Raw genomic sequence first — 23,610 nt, forward strand, 5'->3', positions numbered from 1 at the left:
CTCCCCAAATTGTCAAGGTTGGGCTTGAACTTGTGATCTTCAGCCTCAGCCTCGGGAGTTGTTGGAATTACAGGCCTGTGCCACCTTGCCCTGCTACACCTTTTTAAATGTTGAATAGGTCTTAATTAGGCAGAAGGCATAATAAAATTATTGTTTGCATTTCTGTAGCATCTTTTATGTAAAAATGATTACAGTCTGTTCTTTATGCTGGGAATGTGGCTCAGTGGTAAAGCAATTGCTTAGCATGCTCCAGGCCCTGGGTTCAACCCAGAAAAATATGTAAATAAGAATAAATTCCCATTCTTGACCTTCTGGGGGAAAATTATGATAGTCTTTTTTTCTGGGTAATTATAATAATCTTTTTTCCTCTTTTTTAAGTTTTCTAAATTATTTTTGAAGGTCAAAGCAAAAAAAATATAAAACTGCCTAGTATAGTTTTAAGTGCATATGAAAGAAATATTTAAGGTAGTCATACAAGGACAGCTAAGGAACATATATGTAAGTAAAATTTCCACAGTTGAATCAAACTAGTAAAATGACATGACACCAAACTGTAACAGTTATACTACCAAGAGAAGTCACTAAAAAGCTTTACAAAGAGATACACTAAAAATACCATGGATAGATTAATATAAACTATTAAAACATCTTAATTCCCAGGAATGCAAGAAAAAAATACAAAAACAAAAGGAATAGAAAAATGAATAAAATGGCAGACCTAAGCCCAAACATATCAAATTACATTAATATAAATGTTCCTAATGTACCAATTAAAAGACAATTGGTAGAACATGACTTAATCATAACTGTCTACAGGAAGCTCACTTCAAATCTGATGCTTTAAGCACATTGAAAATAAGATGATGAGAAAATATAGCAAGCAACCAAAAGAAAGTGGATACAACAAAATTCAAACATAAGAAAATCACCAGAGGCAGAAGGAGACAATAGTGATAAAATGGCGAATCTCCAAGAACACACAGCAGTTCTGAATGTGTACACCCCAACAACAACTGACAATTTATGTGAAGGGAAAAAAAAAAGCAGCACTGAAAGGATAAATAGACAAATCTGCAATAGCAGTTAGAGATGTTAACTCTCTTCTCCCAACAATTAACAGAACAACTAGGGAGAAAATCAGACTATTAGAAGCTCAACCAATACCATCTATCAAGATCTAGTTGCAGAATACTCAAAGTACACAATGTACATTCTCTTCAAGTTTCCATGGAACATATAGATCACATCCAGAACTATAACAAACTTTAACAAGTTTAAACCTCAATAAAGTGATATCTGAATTGAAATCATTCAGAGTATGTTCTTTAGCCACAACCAAGTAGATTCAAACAAGAAATCAAAGTATTAAGATAACAGGAAAATTTCCAAATACTTTAAAACTAAACAATACATTACCAATAATTCTCAGATCAAAGAGGAGGCCCCAAGGGAAATTAAAATACAAACACACATCTCTTTCCCTCTCTCTCCATCTCTCCCTCCCCGCCACACACACACACACACACACACACACATATATACACACTAAACTAGATGAATATGGAAATATAAAATATCAAAATTTGTGGGACATAATCACAATAGTATTGAGCGGCAAATAGCTAAATGTGTATGCAGCAAGCAACCATTAATCAGAAGAAAGCAGAAGTGGCCATATTCATATTAGATTTAGCAAAATTAAGACAAAAGAAAATCAAGAAATGTTTCAAGTCAATAATCTAAGTTCCCTTAGAATCCAAGGGGAGAAAGAGCAGAATAAATCTAAGATTTGCAGAAGAAAGGAAATAAGAAATTAAATCAGGATACTGAATATTCTGAATATATTTGATCACCTAACATGGTTGTTCACAACCATTAAATTACATTTCTGCTTCCCTCAGAAAGAGTTTAATGTGGATATTCATTTCCTGGATAAAATAAATTCACAATATGTTCTTCATAATATGTCACAGGATTTAAAGATTTTAGTGTCGTTCTATATTGTTGGAAATGTTTCAAATTTAGTTAAAAGCAAAAAATTGAAAAGATGCTGAGATCCTTCCAAAAAGAGCCACACACCCTGCCCATATGTGATCACCACATGGAAAAAGGAAGGAGAGGATGGCCTGCCATACCTGTGTGGGAAAAAAGTGAACAAATAAACTGTCTACCCAGTTTTGTTTTGTGGTATCACTCTGCCCACTAAGAAAACATGGCCCAGTGAATGCCAGGCTGTGACCTGTCTCCTCCTTAGAACCAGCCAATGTTACAACTGCTGCCCTCATTAAGCAACGTCTTAAACCCCATTCAAGCCAATGAAATGAAATCAATCAAGACACCAAATTTAAGCCAAACAATTTTTTAAATGTCACTTTATTCCTATTCAGTATTCAGATGAGTCAGAGGATTTTTGTTTTTATTTCAATACACTTCTACTCAGGTGTTACCTGCTTTCAGACCTCTGTGGAAGGCGTGGTTTCTTTGACCATCTGGCAGTCTTGGGCCTGAACTGAGCAATGTGTTCAGCAATGGAGCAAAAAGACATGGAGCATTTCTGCTCAGGGCTCCCAGCCAACCTAGCATTAGACCAACTTAGCATCTGTTCCTGCCTTGGTGTGAAGGAACTTGATAGAAAGTAATATGACCTGTCTATTTTCTATACTTCCTGGAGGAAATTGTGCATTCATGGCATAGAATGAGGTGGAGGATACTCTCCAGTACATATCAGAAACAAAAGGAAGCAACTGAGAAACTGATGTGACTCCATTTTTGAGAAACCAGCCTCTACCTCAGAGCAACGCCTGTCCAAGGAAGGGGGTGTGACCCTTGTCCTTGGAAAAACCCACAGAGCACTCCTAGGCACATACCCACCCTGCTGAGTTGTTTGTCTGTAAATAACAGGAGAGGTCTGCAGTGCCAGGTTTCCCTGACTCAGGCTAGGTAAGGACCTATAGCAACTCCCTAGCAACCACCAGTCAGCTTGAGACAAAGAAAATACCTGGGATGCCAGATGACCCCCCACTAGCTTATGGTGGTTGATAACTGGTGGGAAACCACGTAGTTTAGCAAGTACACCCTCGTGGCCTAAACCAATCAGTTAAAAGGAATCCCCCTCTTGTATTAACCAATCACCCCTACCCAACTTGTTCCCACCAGTGAATGTGCTAATCAATGTTAAGAGTTGTGGTTTGATTTTTCCCGCTGTATGGAATGATCTGCTGTGTGATGTTGTGATGCATAGAGTATTCCCCCCAAACCTATAAAATCTCACTGGACAAAGGACCGCTGCGTTGGAAGGGTTATGAGTCCAGGCTCGAGCTTGCAATAAAGACTCTTGTGTGATTGCATTGGATTCAGCTCCTGGAGATCTATTGGGGTCCCAGGAATCTGGCATTACACAACAAAACACCGTTATCAAATGAGTACATTGTAACAAAACATTGTATAATGGGCAGAGAGAGAGAGATTATATAATGGCTCTATATTTTAATCTCTTCTGTGCAGATTATCTTCTGGTAAAGAAGCACAAAGATATTTTCTTCCTTCTTCTTTCTCCTTCTCATTCTTTTTCTTCTTCTCCTTCCCCTCTTCCTTTTCCTCCTCTGCCTTCCCCTCTTCTCCTCCTCCCCCTTATTCTTCTATGTTTCTTTGAGTAAAAAATCAGACTAACAGTTTATTATCTTCATCTGTTCTCTTTAAAAGGATATATTTTTATGTGATTGTTATGGCATCTCCCAAAACATAAAATTAGCCACTTCTTTTTTAGGGAATCACCAGTAACCAGGTATAGGAAGAATTAGGAAGTCTACCTTCCAACAGTACTCATGTGAAAGGATCAAAAACTCTCAGTCTACTAAAATGGGTGAAAAAAATAACTTCCCATCTTTTGCCATTATAATTGATGGACTCAGTCTAGATATGAAAATTAATCATATGAGCTGAGTGCAGTGGCACATGCTTGTAATCACAGCAACTCGGGAGACTGAGTCAGGAGTATTGCAAGTTTGAGGCAATTTAGCATGGCCCTAAGCAACTTTAGCGAGACCCTGTCTCAAAATAAAAAATAAAAAGGACTGGGGATGTGGCTCAGTGGTTAAGCATCACTGGGTTCAATCCCAGAGCCAAAAAGAAGAAAGAGAAGGAGGAGCAAAAAAAGAAAGAAAATTAAACATGGTAGCTTTCATTCACTCTTACATAATAACCTGAGATAAATTAAGAAAATAAACTTAAAAAGAGGAAGGGTTAGGCCAAGTGTGGTGGCAACACCTATAATCCCAACTACGCAGGAGGCTGACACAGTAGGATCACAAATTCTGCACAACTCAATGAGATCCTGTCTCGGTAGAGCACTCATGAGGCCCTTGGTTCCATCCCCAATATCTCTCTCTCTCTCTCTCTCTCTCTCTCTCTCTCACACACACACACACACACACACACACACACACAGAAGGGTCTTTTTTGGCCCACAGTGTTAGAGGTTTTAGTCCATGCTTATTACACCCTGTTGCTTTGAGCCATGATAGGAACATGAGGCACAGGAGCCTGCTCAACTCATGATGACAAAGAATGAAGGGAGAGGAGAGGAGGGGGAAGAAAGGCTGGGGTCCCAGTCACCCCTTCAAGAGCACCCCTCCTGTTGACCTAACTTCATTCACTAGGACCCAATACCTCAAAGTTCCACCACCTTCCAATAGTGCCACAGGTTGCTGACCAATTCTTTAACATATGAGTCTTTGGGAGACACTTATTGAAACCATAGCAAACATATAAATAGGGTGAACCTAAAGTTCAAGATTAAATCAATACACTTTTCATTTTGGCAAAAAAAAAATCATTTGACACTCAATGTTTTAGTCAAGTTGAAAAAAATGCCTCTGTGGCTGGAATTGTGGCTCAGTGTGAGGTGCGGGGTTTGATTCTCAGCACCACATGCAAATAAATAAATAAATAAAGGTCTGTCAACAACTAAAAAAAGAAGAAAAAATGCCTCTGGGAAATAATTGAAAAAGCTAATAACAACCATTCCTTCGGTATCTCAATCTCTTCACTGTGTTGTCAGCGATAAAAAAAAAATGATGTATATGTTAAATATTTTAAAATCAAGGTATTCATGAAGATAACTATATAATCAACATCAAAGCCTTAGAAGGATTTTGCCTTGATTTGACAAAGATTCCATCAAGAATGCTTTGGACTTAAGTAACCAAAACCAAAGAATAAAACATTTTGAATTAAACAAAAAGGCACTGTACTTTATAGCCTATCAGGGCTCTTAGGGAACAGGGCAGACTGGAAATGAAGCAACACAAAGACACCATTTCCATACCTTTATGATTCTCTCCACTCTGTCCTTTGCAATATCTTGGTTCTGTCCATAGACTGGCTACCACTGTAATCTCAAAATAGCTGCCAGTAGCAGTTGACACAATACATTTTTTGTTTGTTTATTGAGACAAAAACTCTCCCCCAATCATAGAAAAATCTTCATCTTTACTCTGAGATCAGTTTGGGTCCTGTGCCTCCTTTTGTGTCCACATGTGGAATGAGACTGTGGGAGGTTATACTTGGAGGAGCTAAGCAATTTGTTCAGCTTGATGAAAGGAAAAACAGAAAGGGTAAAGTCAGAGCCAATAAAAAAAAAGTTCTTTAAACATAAAACTCAGCATGTGGGCATTATCTACATGTTTGCTACAATAATAATTTTTTAAAAAGACATTTGACCTTTTATGCCAGTATTTTGATTTATGACTTACCAACTTGTATTACAACAAAGTAATCTTGCATTGAAAAAGTTTGAGAAGATTTTGAGTGACTTTTATTTTGCATAATTATGTAATTAATACCTTGTATCGGTGTAATTCAATTACAAATACTAGACTTTGAAATAATAGTCTACTGGATTATTGAAAGCATGTTTAATTTCTTGCCATCAGGAGTTCAGTTTCTGCCCTGTAGTCTTCCTGCTGCTTAAAAATATATACGAAACCATGAGTGAAAGAGACGTCTTCAACATTTTGTTAAATATAAACAAATGGTGTTTTCAGAAAATCTCTTTAAAGGTATAATCTGACATAATTTTCAATATTTAAACTCCTTTAAGTAACAGTAATAATATTTGCTTACCTACAGTAATTTTATAAGTATTCATTAATCTTCTTTGATAGGTTAAAATGAATGGTCCCTTATAGCTTGAACTTCTCTACCAGTTTCAGTTACAATTTAAATAAATTTCAAATGGCCATGTTTGTTGCATCAAAGACATTTTTCTCACTGCTAATACTTCTTAACTTTTTGATCTGCTCTGCTAATGTTTGTTTTCACCACTTGAACACTATTAAACATTGTATAGTAAAATGCCAACTATTCAAATCCCTTGTAGTGAAACACTGAATTCCTTTAGATTTACCCAACTTGGCAGTATTCTATGTAAGTATGGTTTCATCTAAATAAACTATTATAGCAAACTTGCTAGTCTAATTTTATATTGTCATCAGACAAGAGTTATTTGATGATATGTAGTGATGAGCAGTTCCTGGTTACTGTCTGGTTTAGAAATGTCCTTGACAGCCAGGTGCAGTGGTGCCCACCTGTAATCCCAATGTCTCCCAAGTTGGAGACCAGCCTCAGAGGTTGCTCAGTGAGGTCCTAAGCAACTTAGTGCCTCAAAATAAAATAAATAAATAAATAAATTTTAAAAAACTGGGGATGTAACTCAGTGGTAAAGCACCCATGGATTCAATCCCCATTATGGGGTGGGAGAATAGGGAGAGCCTTGACAAACAGAAATTTCCTTGAAAACTTCCTAAGAGTCATGTTTTCCCCTTTGTTACTTGACTTGAAGGAAGAGCAAGGCTCTTAGTGGCAGGGCTGATACACAGAAATCCTGCTTGGTTTCTTCAATTGACAAAGGGTGTCTATTAGTCAGAGTTCCTAGAGGAACAGAATCAACAAGAAGTATGATTATAGAAAGGAGATTTATTAGATTGGCTTACACAGTCAGAAGCTGGATGGTCCATAGTGGCTGTCTGTAGGCTGGAGAACTGGAGGAACCAGTAGCCCTGCAGTCCAAGAGGCTGAGGTCCCAGAACAAGAGGGATCAACAGTGCTACCCTAGTCATAGACCAAAGGCTTCTGGAAACTCCCTGGAGAATCACTGGCAGAGTCTGCTTTGAAAAAGTCAAAAAGCAAGAGTCTGATATCCTCAGGAGGTCACAGTAGCAATTAAGAAAAGAACCCTTCCAAGAAGAATCAAGCTTGCATCTGCTCTTGCTTCCTTGTTCTTCCAACTTTTATTCCATCCAAGCCACCATCCTGATAGATGGTGCTGTCCAAGCTTAGGGAGGGTCTCCACTTCAGTTTGCTATCCCACATGCCAATCATTCCCAGACACACCCTCATTGACACACCCAGAAGCCTATTAATCATTGGTGTCTCTTAATCCAATCAAGTTGACATTTCAAATTAACCATTACAGGGTAACATTAATATTTCCTTGCTGTCCCTTGCCCACACATCTGGGGTTCTTATTTAGCTAAATTTTCCCTACTAGAGATGTATCCTCCTGACATTAATTCAAATCAAATTGCTTATACTTTCGAAAGAAATTAATGTCAAGATGGTTTCTATAGGATGTGTAAAGGATTTGGTTTATTTTGCTTTGAAAAATAGTCTACCTTTTAGAGCCATCTTAGAAACTAGAATTTTGAACCTGTTTAAAGGAAAGGGCAATTGTATTGGTGAATACGAGTTAACATTGAGTTTTCATCAAACACATCTGTCAGTATAACTCTCCTCTTCTACATCTTTATAGAGCAAACTTGAAATGTATCATTAGAATTGGATTTGGCTGCATCTAAAAGAAATAACATACTTAAAACCAAAGTAGAAGTTTATTTATTTATTCATGTAAAACATATCCAAGGGAAGGAAGTCTAGGTTTGGAAAGATGTTGCAGCCATCTAGCCTCCCTGTCTTAACTGCTTTGCCAGTATTTGCTCATGGACCCATAGACTGCCGGAGTTCATTCATCACATCCCAATTCCAGGGATTAGGAGGGAAGAAGGGGAAAGAACAAAAGTGCCCATTGCCAAGCTAAGTCAACTTCCTTTAGTAGCCTTCCTAAAAGTCCTTGCAATGGCTAGCACATTATCATACTTAACTGCAGAGAGAGGTGGAGAATGAATCCTTTTATCTAGGCATCACTGTCCGAAATAAAAATCAGGATCCTATTGCTGCAAGGAAGAGAGGAGCTGGGCAAAGCAGTGCATGCTTATTATTCCAGTTACTCAGGAGACCGAGGCAGGAGGATTGCAAATTCCACCTCAGGTGAGGCAACCGAGTAAGGCTCTGTCTCAAAATGAAAGAAAAAGGATTGCAGAGGTAATCCGATGTTATAATGGATTCAATTCCCAGTACTAAATTTTTAAAAAATGAGAAGAAGGAAGAGTAAGAGGAAAAGGGAAAGCGGAAGAGGAAGAGAAGGAAAAAAAGGATGAGGAAGAAAAGATAAGAGGAGATAGTAAAAATTCACATTCTGTATCATATTTATTATATTGTCATGTAACCATTAAAAATAGAGAATGAGAGCTCTGCCAATGGACCTTGGGGAGGTGTGTATGAGCATTTCTACAAGGATTGTGAAATGAGAAAAGCAAAATGTATAGAAGTGATGGAATATGATTCCATATTTGCATAAGAGTATCTTCATGTATGGACATACATGTGTATGCATGTGATATAAGTGTGTGACCATGGAAACACTGCAGAAGGATGCACAGTAGTTTGTTAACTTGTATCATATAGGTAAGAGGAGAGGGAATGAACACCTTTTTACTCTTCCACTTATAACAGGATGAACTTTTCCTGTTTTGTAATTAAGAAAATTAAAATTATTAAAATGTGATAGCCTTTAGATCTAACTTTACTGACTTTTCTGACAGATATGAAATTTCACAGTAAAGCAGTCCACAATGGAGTCTATCCTAGGAGATCTCAGTGAAGAGCTTCCTACTTCAGTACAAAGCAATTTCCCTAACTTGTTTTAATATGTATATTTATTTAGCTAAGTTGTTTATTTAGAGAGAATGTTAATTAGATAATTTAGAAAAAGTGTAGTAATCTTTCTGATGAAGGTAAACAAATATTTATAAATATTTAAATATGAGTATAAGGCAGGATAACATTACAATAGATATTTTAGATGAATTTTCTAATGCTTATGGAATTGAACAAAACCATACTTACATTTATGAAATGAAATAGAATAACCATTATAAATTGTATTTAATGTTTACCCATTTAATTCCACTTAGGCTATAAATCTTTCATGAAAAAGTCCTATGTGGGAATTAGTCACACCTTTCAAGAATAAATCATTCTCAATGTCAGTTTGTCTTCATCAAAATTTCATGAAGAAAAAAATCCTTGAAATCATGTACAACATCTCATTATAAATTATATTTGATCCACACAGAATAAAGAACATGAAAATTATGAAAATAAATAAATAAATAAAAGAATTCTCTACCAACCTCAGCTGAATGTGAATGTGTATTTGGCATAGAAAATGTCCAGTATAGTGACCTGGTCACTGAGAAAAAAGCTAACAGCTAGCAATACTAAGACATTACTGTTCCTGCACTGTAAGATTAAACAAAATAATGACCATTAAAGGTTTTAATAGCTCTTCCTGTAAGCGGCTGAGGTGATCTGTGAAAATGGTATGCTACTCTCTTGATCTGGAAAACCCCACAAAAATCATGCAAATCAAAAGGTTCAAATCTTGGTGTTTACTCTAAGAACACACATGAAACTGCACAGGCCATCAAGGGTATGCATATCTGAAAAGCCACCAAGTACGTTAAAGATATCACTTTAAAGAAGCAATTTGTGAGCTGGGGTTGTGGCTCAGTGGTGGAGCACTCGCCTAGTGCATGCAGGGCCCTGGGTTTAATTTTCAGCACTACATAAAAATAAATAAAATATTGTGTCTTCTTTAAATATATATATTTAAAGAAGCAATGTGTGCCATTCTGACATTACAGTGGTAGAGTTGGGAGGTGTGCCCAGAGTTTGGATGTAGATTCTCTGGTCATTGAACATATCCAGGTGAACAAAGCACCCAAGATGTGCTGCCATACTTACAGAGCTCATTAACCCATCCATGAGTTCTCACCGCCACATTGAGATGATCCTCACTGAAAGGAACAAATTGTTACTAAACCCACAGAGGAGGTTGCACAGAAGAAAAAGATATCCCCAAAGAAACTAAAACAAAAACATATGGCATGGGAATAAATTCAGCATAAAATAAATGCAAATAACGTAAACAAAATCTAATAATGATATTATAATAATTTTCAAAATTTTTGATTTAAGTTTATATCCAAATAGTTTATTCAATAATGGCAACATTTGACTTCTGCCTTGGTGGTGGCCAAATATTGATTTTCCATTACTAGTCCATTTGGCATCTGGACAAAAGTGTATTAAGTGGATCACTTAATAAAAATATCATACTGGATAAACAGTGATACTTTACTTCAAAAGGTCATGAGGAACACTAATGAGCATAATAATGACCTAGGAAGATATTTTTAATAAATGTCACTTCCTTTCCAATACTGTATGCACCACCTGCCCATTAGTAGAAGAAAACTCTGGCATTAATACAAAAAAAAATTAATGCTGAGGTTGCTAAGCTCTATGGTACAATAAGATATATTGGAAGAAAGATCACATTCACATAACATATATTAGCATATTGTTACAATTGTCCTATTTTATTATTAGTTATTGTTAATGTCTTATGATGAGTTTATAAATTAAACTTTATCATAGATATGCAGGTATAGGGAAAAAAACATAGTGTATGTAGTTTTTAGGTCTATCCACAGTTTTAGGCCTCCACTGTGGGTCTTGCAATGTTTCCCCTGCAGACGAAGGTAGAATATTGTAGTACCCTTTTCCCTCACCACTTGTTCTGAATCAGAAATGGGCATTTTAAAAATGCACAATAAAAGTTTTTCCTACAAGTCCTGGGATCATGTTTTAAGAAACACTGCAGTAATATAAAACTTTATTTTCAATTTGATAATCAACACTCTAGGCTGTCTTCAGATTTTCATCAGAAGGGTAGTTGTGCAAATTGGCACTGTCATAAATGCAAAACTTGAAAAAATTATGCTGTAATTTAGTAAATTTAAGCAAGAACAACAGAATAGAATGTGGCTCAAATCCCTAGTGTTATACCACATTTTCCTTCATACTGAAAAGTAGCTAAGGAACTGGTAGACAGATCTGTGAGGCTACTTTAAAAAAGGTTTTAATTGTTTTTTTCAGGCTGGAATGGTATCATTTCTCTCTTTGTAGGGGGAGGATAGTTGGAGGGGGAGTTGGCATACAGTGATAAAGAAAGGATTCAAATCAGAACATAGTGGGCAATTATACTTAAGGACCACGAATCCAATCCTACACTGATTTTTCATGGCTTCCAGTTCCTAAATTTATTTTCAGTTCAATGAAAGCAGCCATCTAAGTGATGGGTTGGGACTGAGGTCAGGACTAACTTTATAGAAAACCTTAGTTCCAATTTCATAAACCTATATATTGAAATAAAAACCCAAATGCAAACAATACATTTCAATCACATTGTAAATCATTTTTCTGTAACAGTTCTTTCAATCTTCAGCCAAAACTGGAACTGGGACAAATTCCAGGCCAGGACAAAAATGAAAAATTCCATATTCCCTTTCCTTTGATTAGCAGATATCCACTGGGGAACTCGAAGTTCTCTGATTCACTTTTTTTTTTACTAATCAAATTGACCAAATAATTTCTAAACCTTCAACCAGTTCTGTACCTTCCTGTTATTAGCCCAGTGTATAGATTTCCCCTGTCAGAAACTATGGACATGAAAGTTGTCCTTAAAATGGAACTAAGGCCTGGCAATACTGCACCTTGTGACCCCAGAGACTGAAGCAGGAGGATTCTAGGTTCAAAGCCAGCCTGTGCAACTTAGCAAGAACCTGTCTTAAAATATAAAGTACAAAAGGGATGGGATATAGTTCAGTGATAGAGCGACATTGGATTCAATCCCCTGTAACCCTCTCCCCACAAAGAAAGTTCTTCCAGGACACTTCCTATGAGTGATTAAAAATGGTCTTAAGGGGAGGAGGAGATGCAAAACAGTGGGACCCTTTACTCTAACATATGGCTCCTGAGTGGGATTAACTTCTATAGGGTATAGTAAGAATGTGTGAACTTCAAGCTGGTGACCTACGTTCCCCACACCCAGGAACCACATGCCCTTAGTATCTGAGCTTAACTCTTTTTTTTTTTTTTTTTTTTTGTACTGAGGATTGAACCCAGGGGCATTCGAACACTGAGCCACATCCCAGGGTCACACTGAGTTCTTAGAGCCTCGCTTTTGCTGAAGCTAGCTTTGAACTCGTGATCCATCTGCCTCAGCCTCCCAAGCCACTGGGATTACAGGTGTACAACATGGCTTCTGGCATTGTGCTTAACTTTTTTACAGGAAAGCAGTCACTACAAACCTCCCAAGCCATGGCTGTCCAATACTGACTTTTTTGTTGTTCTTGTGGTACTGGGGATGGAACCCAGGGCACTCTACCACTGAGCCACATCCCCAGACTTTTTTTTTTTTTTTAATCATGAAAGGAAAGTCTCACTAAGTTGCTTAGGACCTCGCTAAATGGCGGAGGCTGGCCTTGAGCTTGTGATTCTCCTGCTCCAGCCTTCAAAGTCACTGGGATTACACTGCCAATATTGGCTTCTTTCCTTTTCTCACTTGGGAATTATAAACATGAAGGGCAGTAATAAGGACACATTCCATACTCCCTTTCCTTTGATTATTTTGCTTTGAAGCGGATACTCAGCAGTATCCACTGGGGAACTCTGATTCACTTTCTTTATTAATCAAATTGACCAAATAATTTCTAAACCTTCAACCAGTTCCCGTTATTAGCCCGGTGTAGTTCACAAGTTTCTGGAACATATTTGGGCTCAACACTATCACTTACTATTTTTATACTGCCAGTCTTTGGAGGCTTGCTACGTGCAAAATAATGAATTAAACGAAGCGAGACCACCATCAGGCCGAAGTCAAGGTGCGCCCCGGCCGGGAATCGCGCGCTTCAGCGGTTTTCCCGCGCCGGCCCGGGCCCCGCCCCCAGAGCCTGCCCCTTAAAGCGCGGGTACGACGCTCCAAGCGTCCGATAGTCTGTGAGTGACGTAAGCCAGGAGGCCGGTCGGGGAAAACCCAGGCGATTGCTTCCGGGGCCATAGGTGCTTCATTTCCGGGAGGAGCCGGCACTGCGGGACGCAGGCGTGCGTAAGGTTTGTGCTACTGTGTTCGGCCTGGTGGCGTCGGTCGGAGTAAGCCAGCCATGAAGATTACCAGGCAGAAACACGCTAAGAAGCATCTTGGCTTTTTCCGCAACAATTTCGGAGTCCGCGAGCCGTACCAGATCCTGCTGGACGGCACCTTCTGTCAGGCAGCGCTGCGGGGCCGCGTCCAGCTGCGGGAGCAGCTGCCTCGCTACCTTATGGGGGAGACGCAGCTGTGCACCACCAGGTGGGCCCGGCGAGGAGGCGCAGGGGTTGGGGGATGTGCTAGAGGCCTGCGTTGCGAACCCTCGAGGTGTAAAACGCCCTGCCCACTAGGAGTTGATGATAAGTGGCGGCCCCCCTGGCAGTTGGTCTAAAATCTTCATAGTAGGCAGTTGTGCAGTACCCTGCGAATATCAGGTGTAGCTAGCCTGGTGAATAAGAACTAGTGTTTGGCAGTCAGGGAGACCTGGCATCGAATCTTGGTCCCACTCTTACCAGCTCTGTGATTTCGGCAGGGTTACTTAACCTCTCAATCTCACATTGCTCAGATGCAAAAATACAGATTATAAATACTTATAAGATTGTCTTAAAGTCATGTAGAGCATTTTTCAGCACACACCAAAAAAACTCCTTTAAATGGTTGCTGGTATTTGCATAGCTGGTTAACGTGTATCGTCCGTCTAGTGTTTTACACATGTGCACACACAAACACAGCTTTTACTGTGTACACTGTGTTTTTTTTTTTTTGTCTGCTTTATTCACATCACACTATTTGATGGACAGGTTTCCATAGGTGGAATTTCTCAAGCAGCGCCGGAACTGGGTTGCAGATACCCTCAAATTTTTCACGCCCTTAGTTTTCAGTGTTGCCAGACAATGTCTTCAGTAGCCTGGGCCTTTGAATTCATTGTTTCAGGCTATGAGCATTTTGTTCAGTTAGTCTTGTGTACCACAGAAATATTACCATTTAAAAAATTGTTTTGGGTACCGGGGATTTAACCCAGAAGCACTTAACCACTGAGCCACATCCTCAGCCTTTTTTATTTTGAGACAGGATCTCACTGAGTTGCTCAGCCTGGCTTTGGATTTGAGAGCCTTCTCCCTTAGCCTCCTGAGTTGCTACATTATAGACATGCACCACTATGCCCAGCTAGAAATATTACCATTTTAATAGCATAGTACCATGAAATTAAAAAGGTTGAGAAGTTCTGCAGGAACATATGTAGTCTACAGCATTTCTTTTTTCAAGAATTTAACTTCTGGAAATTTTCAACAACACAAAAGTAGAATAACGTAATGAAACTATCACCTAGCTTTTGCAGTCATCAACGTGGCCAATCTTGTTGACTCTCCACTCCCCCTTTATTGATGGGTTATTTTATTTATTAACTATTATTATTGGGCTTGTATCATGAAGAGATAAAGAAGTCTTTTTAAAATCAGGATCCAGCTGGGCATGGTAGTGCATGCCTGAAAAAAAAATCCCAGCAGCTCAGGAGGCTGAGGCAGGAGGATTGCAAGTTCAAAGCCAACCTCTGCAATTTAGCAAGGCCTTAAATAACTCAGGGAGACTCTGTCTATAAATAAAGTATTTTTAAAAAGGCGGGGGTGCTGGGGATGTGACTTACTGGTTAAATGCCTGTGAGTTCAATCCCCATTTCAAAAAAAAAACCTAGGATCCTGCTGGGTTTCTGTTCTCCCGACTAAAAGGCTCAGGGATCACTCCAGTTAAAACTGGGGTAACTGGGCTGCACAAAATAACCACACAAGAGACACAAATACCTTTTTCTTTGGGGTCGCTGTGACAGCTCCTCTGACCTTAAGGGTCCACAGAAAGAGAGAGCTGAGAGCACACACTGACACCTTTTATTGAGGAGAAGTTATTCAAATGAGGCAAGGGGTCAGGTTTCAGGAGGCTGAGTCTGTCTTCATGATGTTCACTCAGCAGGTTGACTGACACCTGGGTAGGCCACACCCAAGGACACAGTAAGAGAAGGGGACACACACAAGGCACTTCCATGGAAGATTCTATCCTAAACAGGGCAAGGAATTATATTACAAAGGAACAGGTGAGCATAGCTTCACCCATGGGGCTGTAGCAAGACACACCCATACACCGACCCTCGAACCAAAGAAGGTTGGGGAAAGCTCTGCCTCTTTCTGTGACTGAGTGCCTCAGCACCCAGCCGGGGAGTGTGACCCAGTCACGTGTAAGGTTGGTCTCCCACAGGATCCAAACAAGATATATAAATTGCTTTCATTCTACAACTCTTTAAGATTTTCAAAATTATAACAATTTATCCTTCCCACTTTTTTTTTTTTTTAACATGTTTTTGAGATACTGGGGCATGCACTTGCTAGACAAGCAGTCCACCTGCACACCTGCAATCCCAGCAGCATTGGAGGCTGAGGAAGGAGGATAGCAAGTTTGAGGTCAGCCTCAGCAACTTAGCAACACCCTGTCTCCAAAAAAAAAAGGGGGGGGGTAGGAAAAGGAAAAAAGAAATAGTGCAAGCTTAAACCTGGGAGATGAAAGGCTTCACCCAAAATTTTTGTAAGGAGACTGCTGAAATAGGTAGGACTAACTAGCCACTGATGGGATATGGGTAGGAATGAGGAAGAAGGGTCAGTTATCATTTCAGATTTCTACCTAAGATGTCTGAAAAAATAATGATTCCAAAAGGATACCAAATCTTAGAGGAGAAATTTGCAGTTAGGAAAGTAGTTTGATTTTAGACATGGTGGATTTAAAGAACTTATAGAAGGACAACCAGGAAGTATTCAATAAGTCTGCAATTCCTGAAACAGGTCAAAACTGATTACTGAAAAAAAATTAAATCATCTTTCTTAAAAAACAAAATGAAACTAATGAGATGATAGAGGAGATGAAGCAAGGAAAAGTCTGGCAAGGACTGGGTAGGGTTGATGAAATCTCTGGCTCATTGGTGTTTTCTCTCTCTCTCTCTCTCTCTCTCTCTCTCTCTCTCTCTCTCTCTCTCTCTCTCTCGTTAGTGGGAAGAAGTGCCTGAGTACCCTTTCTTATGAAAATGCTAATACAAGTGGGTCTCCATAACTATGAGTACGCCATCTGTAGATTCAAGGAACCTTAGAAAACATTTTGACGGAAAAAATGCATCTGTAACAAATGTGTAGAGACTTTTTTTTTTTTTTTAATATATATTATTCCCTAAACAACGTACTATAACAACCCTATATAGCATTTACCTTATGTTAGGTGTTAGAAGTCTCTAGAAATGGTTTAAGGTATACAGGAAGATGTGTTTAGATTATATGCAAAGACTGTGCCGTTTTATAGAAGAGATGAGTATTCCCAGATTTTGGTATCAGTGGGGATCCTAGAACCAATCCCACAAAGATATGAAGGATGACTGTACTTGGTTCTTCTGTAAGAGATGCAGACTAGGGGAAGAGAGAGGAGCTAGAAATTTAAAAAAAATTAATATCACTGTGTCATTACAATTTGGGTAGTTTATACATGAGACTTTGAGAAACATTGACTTATATTAATATGAAAATGCAGATTGAAAAGAGGTTATGATTTTAAACATCCTCATGACTTGAGAATTTTTACTTTTCTGAGTTGAAAATATACAAATTTTGAGAGTATACACATTTGCACTTGAAGTAAAAGCCTATCCATTGGCTGCGGGCAAGGGATCTGTTGTCAAACTGTTGGATTTATGTCTTGGCTTTTCCACAGTTGCTTGAATTGGAATGTGTTAATTGAAATCTCTCAGAATGGGGTGCTCTAAAATAAGAATAATTTTAAAGTAATTTCATAAGTTATTTTGAGATAAAGGAAGAATTTATGTGAAGAACAATTTGAATGGGCTGAAGATATAGTTCAGAGGTACAGTGCTTGCCTAGCATGGACAAGGCCCTAAGTTTGATTTCCAGCACTGCAAAATAGAAAAAAATAAACAAATTTTAAAAAGCAATGTGCATGCTGTCAGGCACATAATAAGTACTAAGTAAATTTTAGCAATTATATTCTTTCTGCTTGGTCCATGCATTTTCGAAGTCTTTTAAGATTAAAATAGCTATCTTATGACAATTTCAAATTGTAATGGTATAGTTTTACATTTTAAAAACTTCAGTATTGTGTTTTATACTTCCTTTTTTTTTTTTTTAAAGAAATATCTTTGTTATAATTGTGGGCTACTAATAGCATTTTTTTCTTGTCTTTTTTCAGATGTGTGTTAAAGGAATTAGAAACATTGGGAAAGGATTTATATGGGGCAAAACTGATTGCACAGAAATGCCAAGTTCGAAATTGTCCCCATTTCAAGAATGCAGTGAGTGGATCAGAATGTCTGCTTTCCATGGTTGAAGAGGGAAATCCTCATCATTATTTTGTGGCAACACAGGTATTTTTGAACCACAAATCAATTTTAACTATTTCTGTATTTTAAGTATATGGAGCTTTTTGTAATCAGAAAAAATTTGCTGAAAGTGATTTTAAAAATATAGATCTTCATTTTCAGTCAATAAAAGGAATTGTCATTTGAGACTATGCGAGAACCTGCAGTGTATTGAATTTGCTCTTGTCACTGAAGTTTCTTTTTTGAGAATGAAGAATTATTGATATAGAAATGTGTGATTTGTTTTAGGGTTCTTCAAGAGAAGATGGTCAAGAAGTTCATATGCACACTGATTTGCTTAAATATTTTCTTCCAGAATTATAAACTTACATAGAGGCAAAGCTGAATCTAGAATCCAAGTCTTAATTTCTGTTTCTCTTAGCACTTTTTTTCCTTCCTTCCTTCACCCTTGACTATTGACAAATCCAGGTCATACTTCTGCTACTTACATTGCTTGATCTCAGTTTGTGTTTTCCTTCCTTTATTATAAAATATACCCTTAGTGAGACACACTGATTTAAAAAATATAATTTGTGTATACCCCTCATTAAGTTCTTAGGAGCCTATATAAGTTACCTTAATTGACATATTTGAACTAAATAATTCTATTTTTCTTTTTAATAGGATCAGAATTTATCTGTGAAAGTAAAGAAAAAGCCTGGGATTCCTCTGATGTTTATCATTCAGAACACTATAGTCTTGGACAAACCTTCTCCCAAAACAATCGCCTTTGTTAAAGCGGTAGAGTCAGGTCAGCTTGTCTCAGTGCATGAGAAAGAAAGTATCAAGCAACTCAAACAGGAACAGGGGTTAGTGAAAAATCCTGAACAGAGAAGAAGAAAAAAGCGCAAGAAAATAAGTGGCCCCAATCCTCTTAGCTGTTTGAAGAAAAAGAAAAAAACAGAGGACACAAAATCGCCTGCTTCTAAAAAGAAAAGAAAAAGAATAAGAATCCGGAACAGATCTACCTCCAAAGTACTTTCTGAGAAGCAGAATGCAGAAGGATAATGAATTCTTTGGATACTTCTAAAGACATTCACGTGTGAAAAATTAATTTACTTTAAAGACTATATTTATGATTAAAGATTAAACTTATTTTTATAAATGAATAATAACCCATATGCTTTTTCCTAAAATAACTTATAAAATAGAGTAGTTAGGTTTAGGTGTAATAGAGTGCACTTTTTTCAGTGGTTTTGATAGAGATTTTTCATTGTAAAATTATTGTTTCCCATCTCTCCCAAATGTTGTATGCAAATAGGTTTTAAAATCAAACAGTTTGGGGCTGGGATTGTGGTTCAGTGGTAGAGTGCTTGTCTAGCACGTCTGAGGCCCTGGGTTTGATCCTCAGCACCACATAAAAATAAAGTTATTATGTCCAACTACTTCTAAAAAATAAATGTTTAAAAAAAATTCAAACAGTTCTAAAAGGCTTGTGACAAAAAAAGAGGCAGTGCCTCAGATATACAGAGGAAATTTCCTCTTTCAACTTCAGAGTTCACATTACCAAATTATATGGATATTGCTACCTTCTATCCATTCGTTATTTGACCTACTACTACAACGGAGTAGTAGGTCAATGGAGATTGTGTTACTTTGACTCCTCTCCCATTTTTCTGCCACATATATTTTAGTTTTTGTACATCACAAATTCCATGTTTGTATTATTAACAACTAGAGTTATCAGACTTTTCAAAAATGTTCTCTTCTGAACTAAGTGGTATGCTATGATTACATTTGTTTATTATACCATTATTTCTGACGTTAATGTCCTCATTTTTTTTTTTGGCATCTGACTTAATTTTGCAGTATTTGCCATTAACAACGTAAAGGACTTCACAGTATAGTTTTCCATATGGTTATTACCAGGTCATTCTTTTCCCCTGGATTACTCAGGTACCAATGTGCAAAGTATTCTCTTGAGCATTTCCTTGTCACCTAAGTATTCTTTGCCTTTATCCAGAGGATTTTGTCACATTCTTTGCCTACATTCTTTGTTTTATTCATCCATATTTTTACCCTAAAGGAGCACAGAGTATGTAGGAAATATATATTTTGACTTTTTTTTTTTTAATTTGCAGTGCTGGGGATTGAACCCAGAGCTGTGCACATACTAGGTGAGTGTTCTACCTGCTGAGCTATATCCCCAGCCCAGTGTTTGATTGGCAGTGTGTCTCTGTCATCTTTGTTGCACTGATAATCTAGCAAAGTATAGGATTCCTGGTTGAAGATAATTTCATTCACATTTCCTTAAGAACCTCTCAATTATAAATATTTATAAGTTGCTAGGGGAAAAAAGCCCCTTCACCTTCTTTGAGTTCCATTTGTCCTGTGGGTTGATAATTTTCTTTTAGATGTAAATGTTAACTTAGACAGCAAGAATCCCAAAATAGCATTCTAAGATTGTATTGTTCAAAGTGTACAAAGATTCAAATGTTTTTGCATTGTAAGATTGAATGTATAAAGTTATTGGAAAAGTGAAATCTGATCAACAGCTCCTGACTTGGCCTTGATGTCACCTTAGAGCAGTGGTTCTTAATCTACCTTCAGAGCATCATGATGAGGTACAAAGTACATCATGAATAACTTATTAATAGCTAAACTGACATTTCTTATATGTGAGAATTGTAATTCCTACAGAAATGTTATTTTCAGTTGAGGTCAAGGACACTTTGGAAGTGTCCATTTCAAATATGCTAAAACGCATATGTTTTAGGCATTCATTCTAACAAAATTATCTACACTCATTCAGCATTGATCATCTATTAATAGTCTGAACTAGAACTGAAGAGCTGGGAAAACATGTTTATGCAGTAGTTATTAAAATCATTAGTATTTTGAAACTGATTAATTACATATTTTTCTGGTAAAATTACCTTTAAAGATATATTTTAAAGTATCTCATGTCCTTGTACTATAGTTTTTTAGTGAATGCTACCCTTTTGTTACCTCCATTAAAATCTGAATCACGACTTTCTCTCTAAAATTTGGTGAAGGGAGCCCTGGTACTATGCATATGAGATTATAACCCATCTTGTAGTTTTGGGTAAAAATGTTGAGAACCTTTGCTTTAAAGAGTAGTTACTAACTTTATTGGGCATAGCACTTTGGAACATTGAAACTTTACCAACCTAATAAATAATGTTTCTGAAGGCCATTATCTCTTATGAATAACCCAAAATAATTTGCAGTTATGTTTAAACAGGATTTGGTCAGACTCCCAACATTTTTACAGCCTTTTGGCCTCTTTTCATTCCCACAGAAAAACTGAAGTTTGGAAGGCAGAATTATTCTCCTCTTTCTCTCTCTTTTTTTTTAAGAGAGAGAGAGAAAGAGAATTTTTTTTTTAATACTTATTTTTTAGTTATCGGCGGACACAACATCTCCGTTTTGTATGTGGTGCTGAGGATCAAACCCGGGCCGCACGCATGCCAGGCGAGCACGCTACCGCTTGAGCCACATCCCAGCCCCTCCTCTTTCTCTTTATTTGTGCAGAGTTAGGAGCTTGTATTTTATGTTTGCATCTAGTTAAAGCAAGGTGGTTGTGATTTGACAAGCTTAATAGTTTTTCATGTGCAAGTAGAAAGAATAGTTTGAAACATTTTATTGTAGTATAATTTCCATTAAGAATTCTTAGTTTAGATGTAAATGAAAAAAAAAAAAAAAGGATTGCTTACACCAATTAAATACTATGAAAGTCTTGACCAACCACAATGCATCTCAATTCGTTCCCAAGTTCTTAGTATGTGATGTTACTTAGATCTTTATTTCTTAAACATTTCCATCCAAATATTCCCTAATTAGAGGATCATGGAAGTTTTCCCTTAGAACGTCATGAAATGATTACCCACCTCCCAAAATTTAAATAATGCTTACTTACTATCCCCCTACCCCTGCCATTGCTAACTAGATTCCCAGAATACCACTAGTCCACATTTAAGTTTGTTACTTTGACTCAATTAACTAGTCTATTCAAGTGTGTGTGTGTGTGGGGGGGGAGTTGTGATGATCAAGTGACAAATCAACTGCATTATAGGTCAAGTTTCAATCTAATAGGCTCAGTAGTTTTGTGAGCTCATCCCGTGTTTTCCCCCAGTTCCAGAGTATATACTAGTTAACAGCTGGTTGTGTTCCCATATTGGCTCTCTCTCATTTATGGACCAAGGGTCATTAGGGTAGAGAAAGTTAAGTGGGAACTGTTGATTTCTCCTTCCTGCCAGATAGTGACAAAAGATAGACATAATGGAGTAATTGCCAGGATTACTATGGTTATCACATACTTGAATGAGGCGGAAGTGTTGATTCCTATTATGTCTTCACCTTTTGGGCCTGGGCAGAAAGCAGATGGACTTTAAAATAGGACTGGATTATTTTAACATTAATTAGAGGTGGTTTATTGGTAGTTTTTCCAAGTGTAATACCTTTGCTAGAACAAATCAACCTGGTATGGAAAATGCTACCTCTCCCTCTACCAATTTGCAAGGACCACCAAAAGAACTTTCCTTTTCCTTGACAGGATCAATAGTATGCCTTTGGTCTTGCTCTATGTGTACGGCAGCTTACTAGCTCAGCCATAATACAGTCTTCAGAAATTTTAAACATCTTGACATTTTGCAGAATATCACACTGGCCCACTACATTGATGACATTGCACAAATTGAATTTGATGAGCAAGTAGTTGCACTGGAAGTAGCAAATGAGAAATGTTTAATCAAGCTTTATAAACAAACTGCAGATGGGAGATAAACCCTATGAAAAGTCAGAGGGCACCCACCTCTGCTATGTATATGTCATTTACAGTGCCAATTTGGAGATGGTGCTCTGAAAGTATGGAGGTTCGTTCTGCAACATGAATATAAGCTTTGAATCAGAGACCAATTGTTATGGATTGGATTTGGAACGTCCCCTTAAGCTTCATGTGTTGCTGACTTGGTTCCCCTCTAGTGGGGGCAGTGGTGGGAGAGGTGGAAACTTTAAGGGGTGGAGTCAAGTTGGAAGAGATAGATCACTGGGAATGCGCCTTTATGGGGTTTATTTCCCTGCCCTCCCTTCTGTCTCCTGGCTGCCATGTTGCTCTGCTGCACCCTACTCACCATGCTGTTCTCCCTCACCACAGGTTCAGAAACAGTGGAGTCAAATGACCAAAGACAGAAGCCTTTGAAACTATGAGCCAAAATAAACCTTTCCTCAATTCAGTTGTTTTTCTCAGGTTTTTATCACAACAACAGAAAGCTGACCAACACACACAGATAGTGTATCTCTCCTATAAATATATAGGTTCAGGAATTAAGGGGTAGAAGTAGGAATAGCTCCTCTCACTATTACATTTTGTAACCAACTACAAACATCAGAAATAATTCCTTCTATCTAACTGCACCCTTGTACCATTGACCATCCTTTCCCTGTCCCTTTCTCCTCACACCCTTCCTAGACTCTGGTAACCACTGTTCTATTATCTACTTCTTTGAGATCAACCTTTTGGCTTCTACATATAAGTGAGAACATGCAGTATTTGTCTTTCTGTGTCTGACTTATATGTAGAAGCCAACACAATTTCCTTTAGATTCATCCATGTTGCTGCAAATGGCATAATTACACCTTTTTTAATGACAGAAGAATATTCCATGTGCATGTGTACCACATTTTCTTTATCCATTCATCAGTTATTGGACTCTTAGGTTGCTTCCATTTCTTAGGTATTGTAAATATTGCTATAGTCAACATGGGAGTACAGATGTCTCTTCAACAAACTGATTTCATTTCCTTCGGTTACATACTCACTAGTGGGGACAGCTGCATCATATAGTAGTTCTATTTCTAGTTTTTTGAGGAAGCTTCATACTGTTTTCCACGATGACAAACTTACCTTTCTACACTC

At 37.7% G+C, this 23,610-nt stretch overlaps 1 protein-coding gene and 1 long non-coding RNA gene across 2 annotated transcripts; one reads left to right on the forward strand and one right to left on the reverse strand.

Annotated features, from left to right (window-relative positions):
* Positions 1-5,430: 5,430 nt before the first annotated feature.
* Positions 5,431-13,228, reverse strand: LOC124106853 (uncharacterized). The gene is made up of 4 exons (XR_006856209.2): positions 13,041-13,228; positions 10,144-10,196; positions 6,993-8,346; positions 5,431-5,590 (listed from the first exon to the last, which is right to left on the reverse strand). It is a non-coding gene; the product is annotated as an uncharacterized LOC124106853 (long non-coding RNA).
* A 64-nt stretch (positions 13,229-13,292) lies between these two features.
* Positions 13,293-20,887, forward strand: Utp23 (UTP23 small subunit processome component). Its single transcript, XM_046464672.2, has 3 exons — positions 13,293-13,594; positions 17,564-17,738; positions 18,357-20,887. The coding sequence occupies exons 1-3, from the start codon at positions 13,407-13,409 to the stop codon at positions 18,738-18,740; spliced, it is 747 nt and encodes a 248-aa protein (XP_046320628.1). The 5' UTR covers positions 13,293-13,406; the 3' UTR covers positions 18,741-20,887.
* Positions 20,888-23,610: the final 2,723 nt, after the last annotated feature.

Source organism: Marmota monax, unplaced genomic scaffold (assembly GCF_021218885.2).
Source record: "Marmota monax isolate L192 unplaced genomic scaffold, Marmota_monax_Labrador192_F-V1.1 WCK01_AAM20220418_F8-fsc00003, whole genome shotgun sequence".
Taxonomy (NCBI): domain Eukaryota; kingdom Metazoa; phylum Chordata; class Mammalia; order Rodentia; family Sciuridae; genus Marmota; species Marmota monax.

Coding starts and splice junctions, on each gene's coding strand:
- Utp23 (XM_046464672.2), top strand. CDS start 13,407: ATGAAGATTACCAGGCAGAAACACGCTAAGAAGCATCTTGGCTTTTTC. Junction 13,595..17,563: donor ACGCAGCTGTGCACCACCAG/GTGGGCCCGGCG, acceptor GTCTTTTTTCAG/ATGTGTGTTAAAGGAATTAG. Junction 17,739..18,356: donor ATTATTTTGTGGCAACACAG/GTATTTTTGAAC, acceptor TCTTTTTAATAG/GATCAGAATTTATCTGTGAA.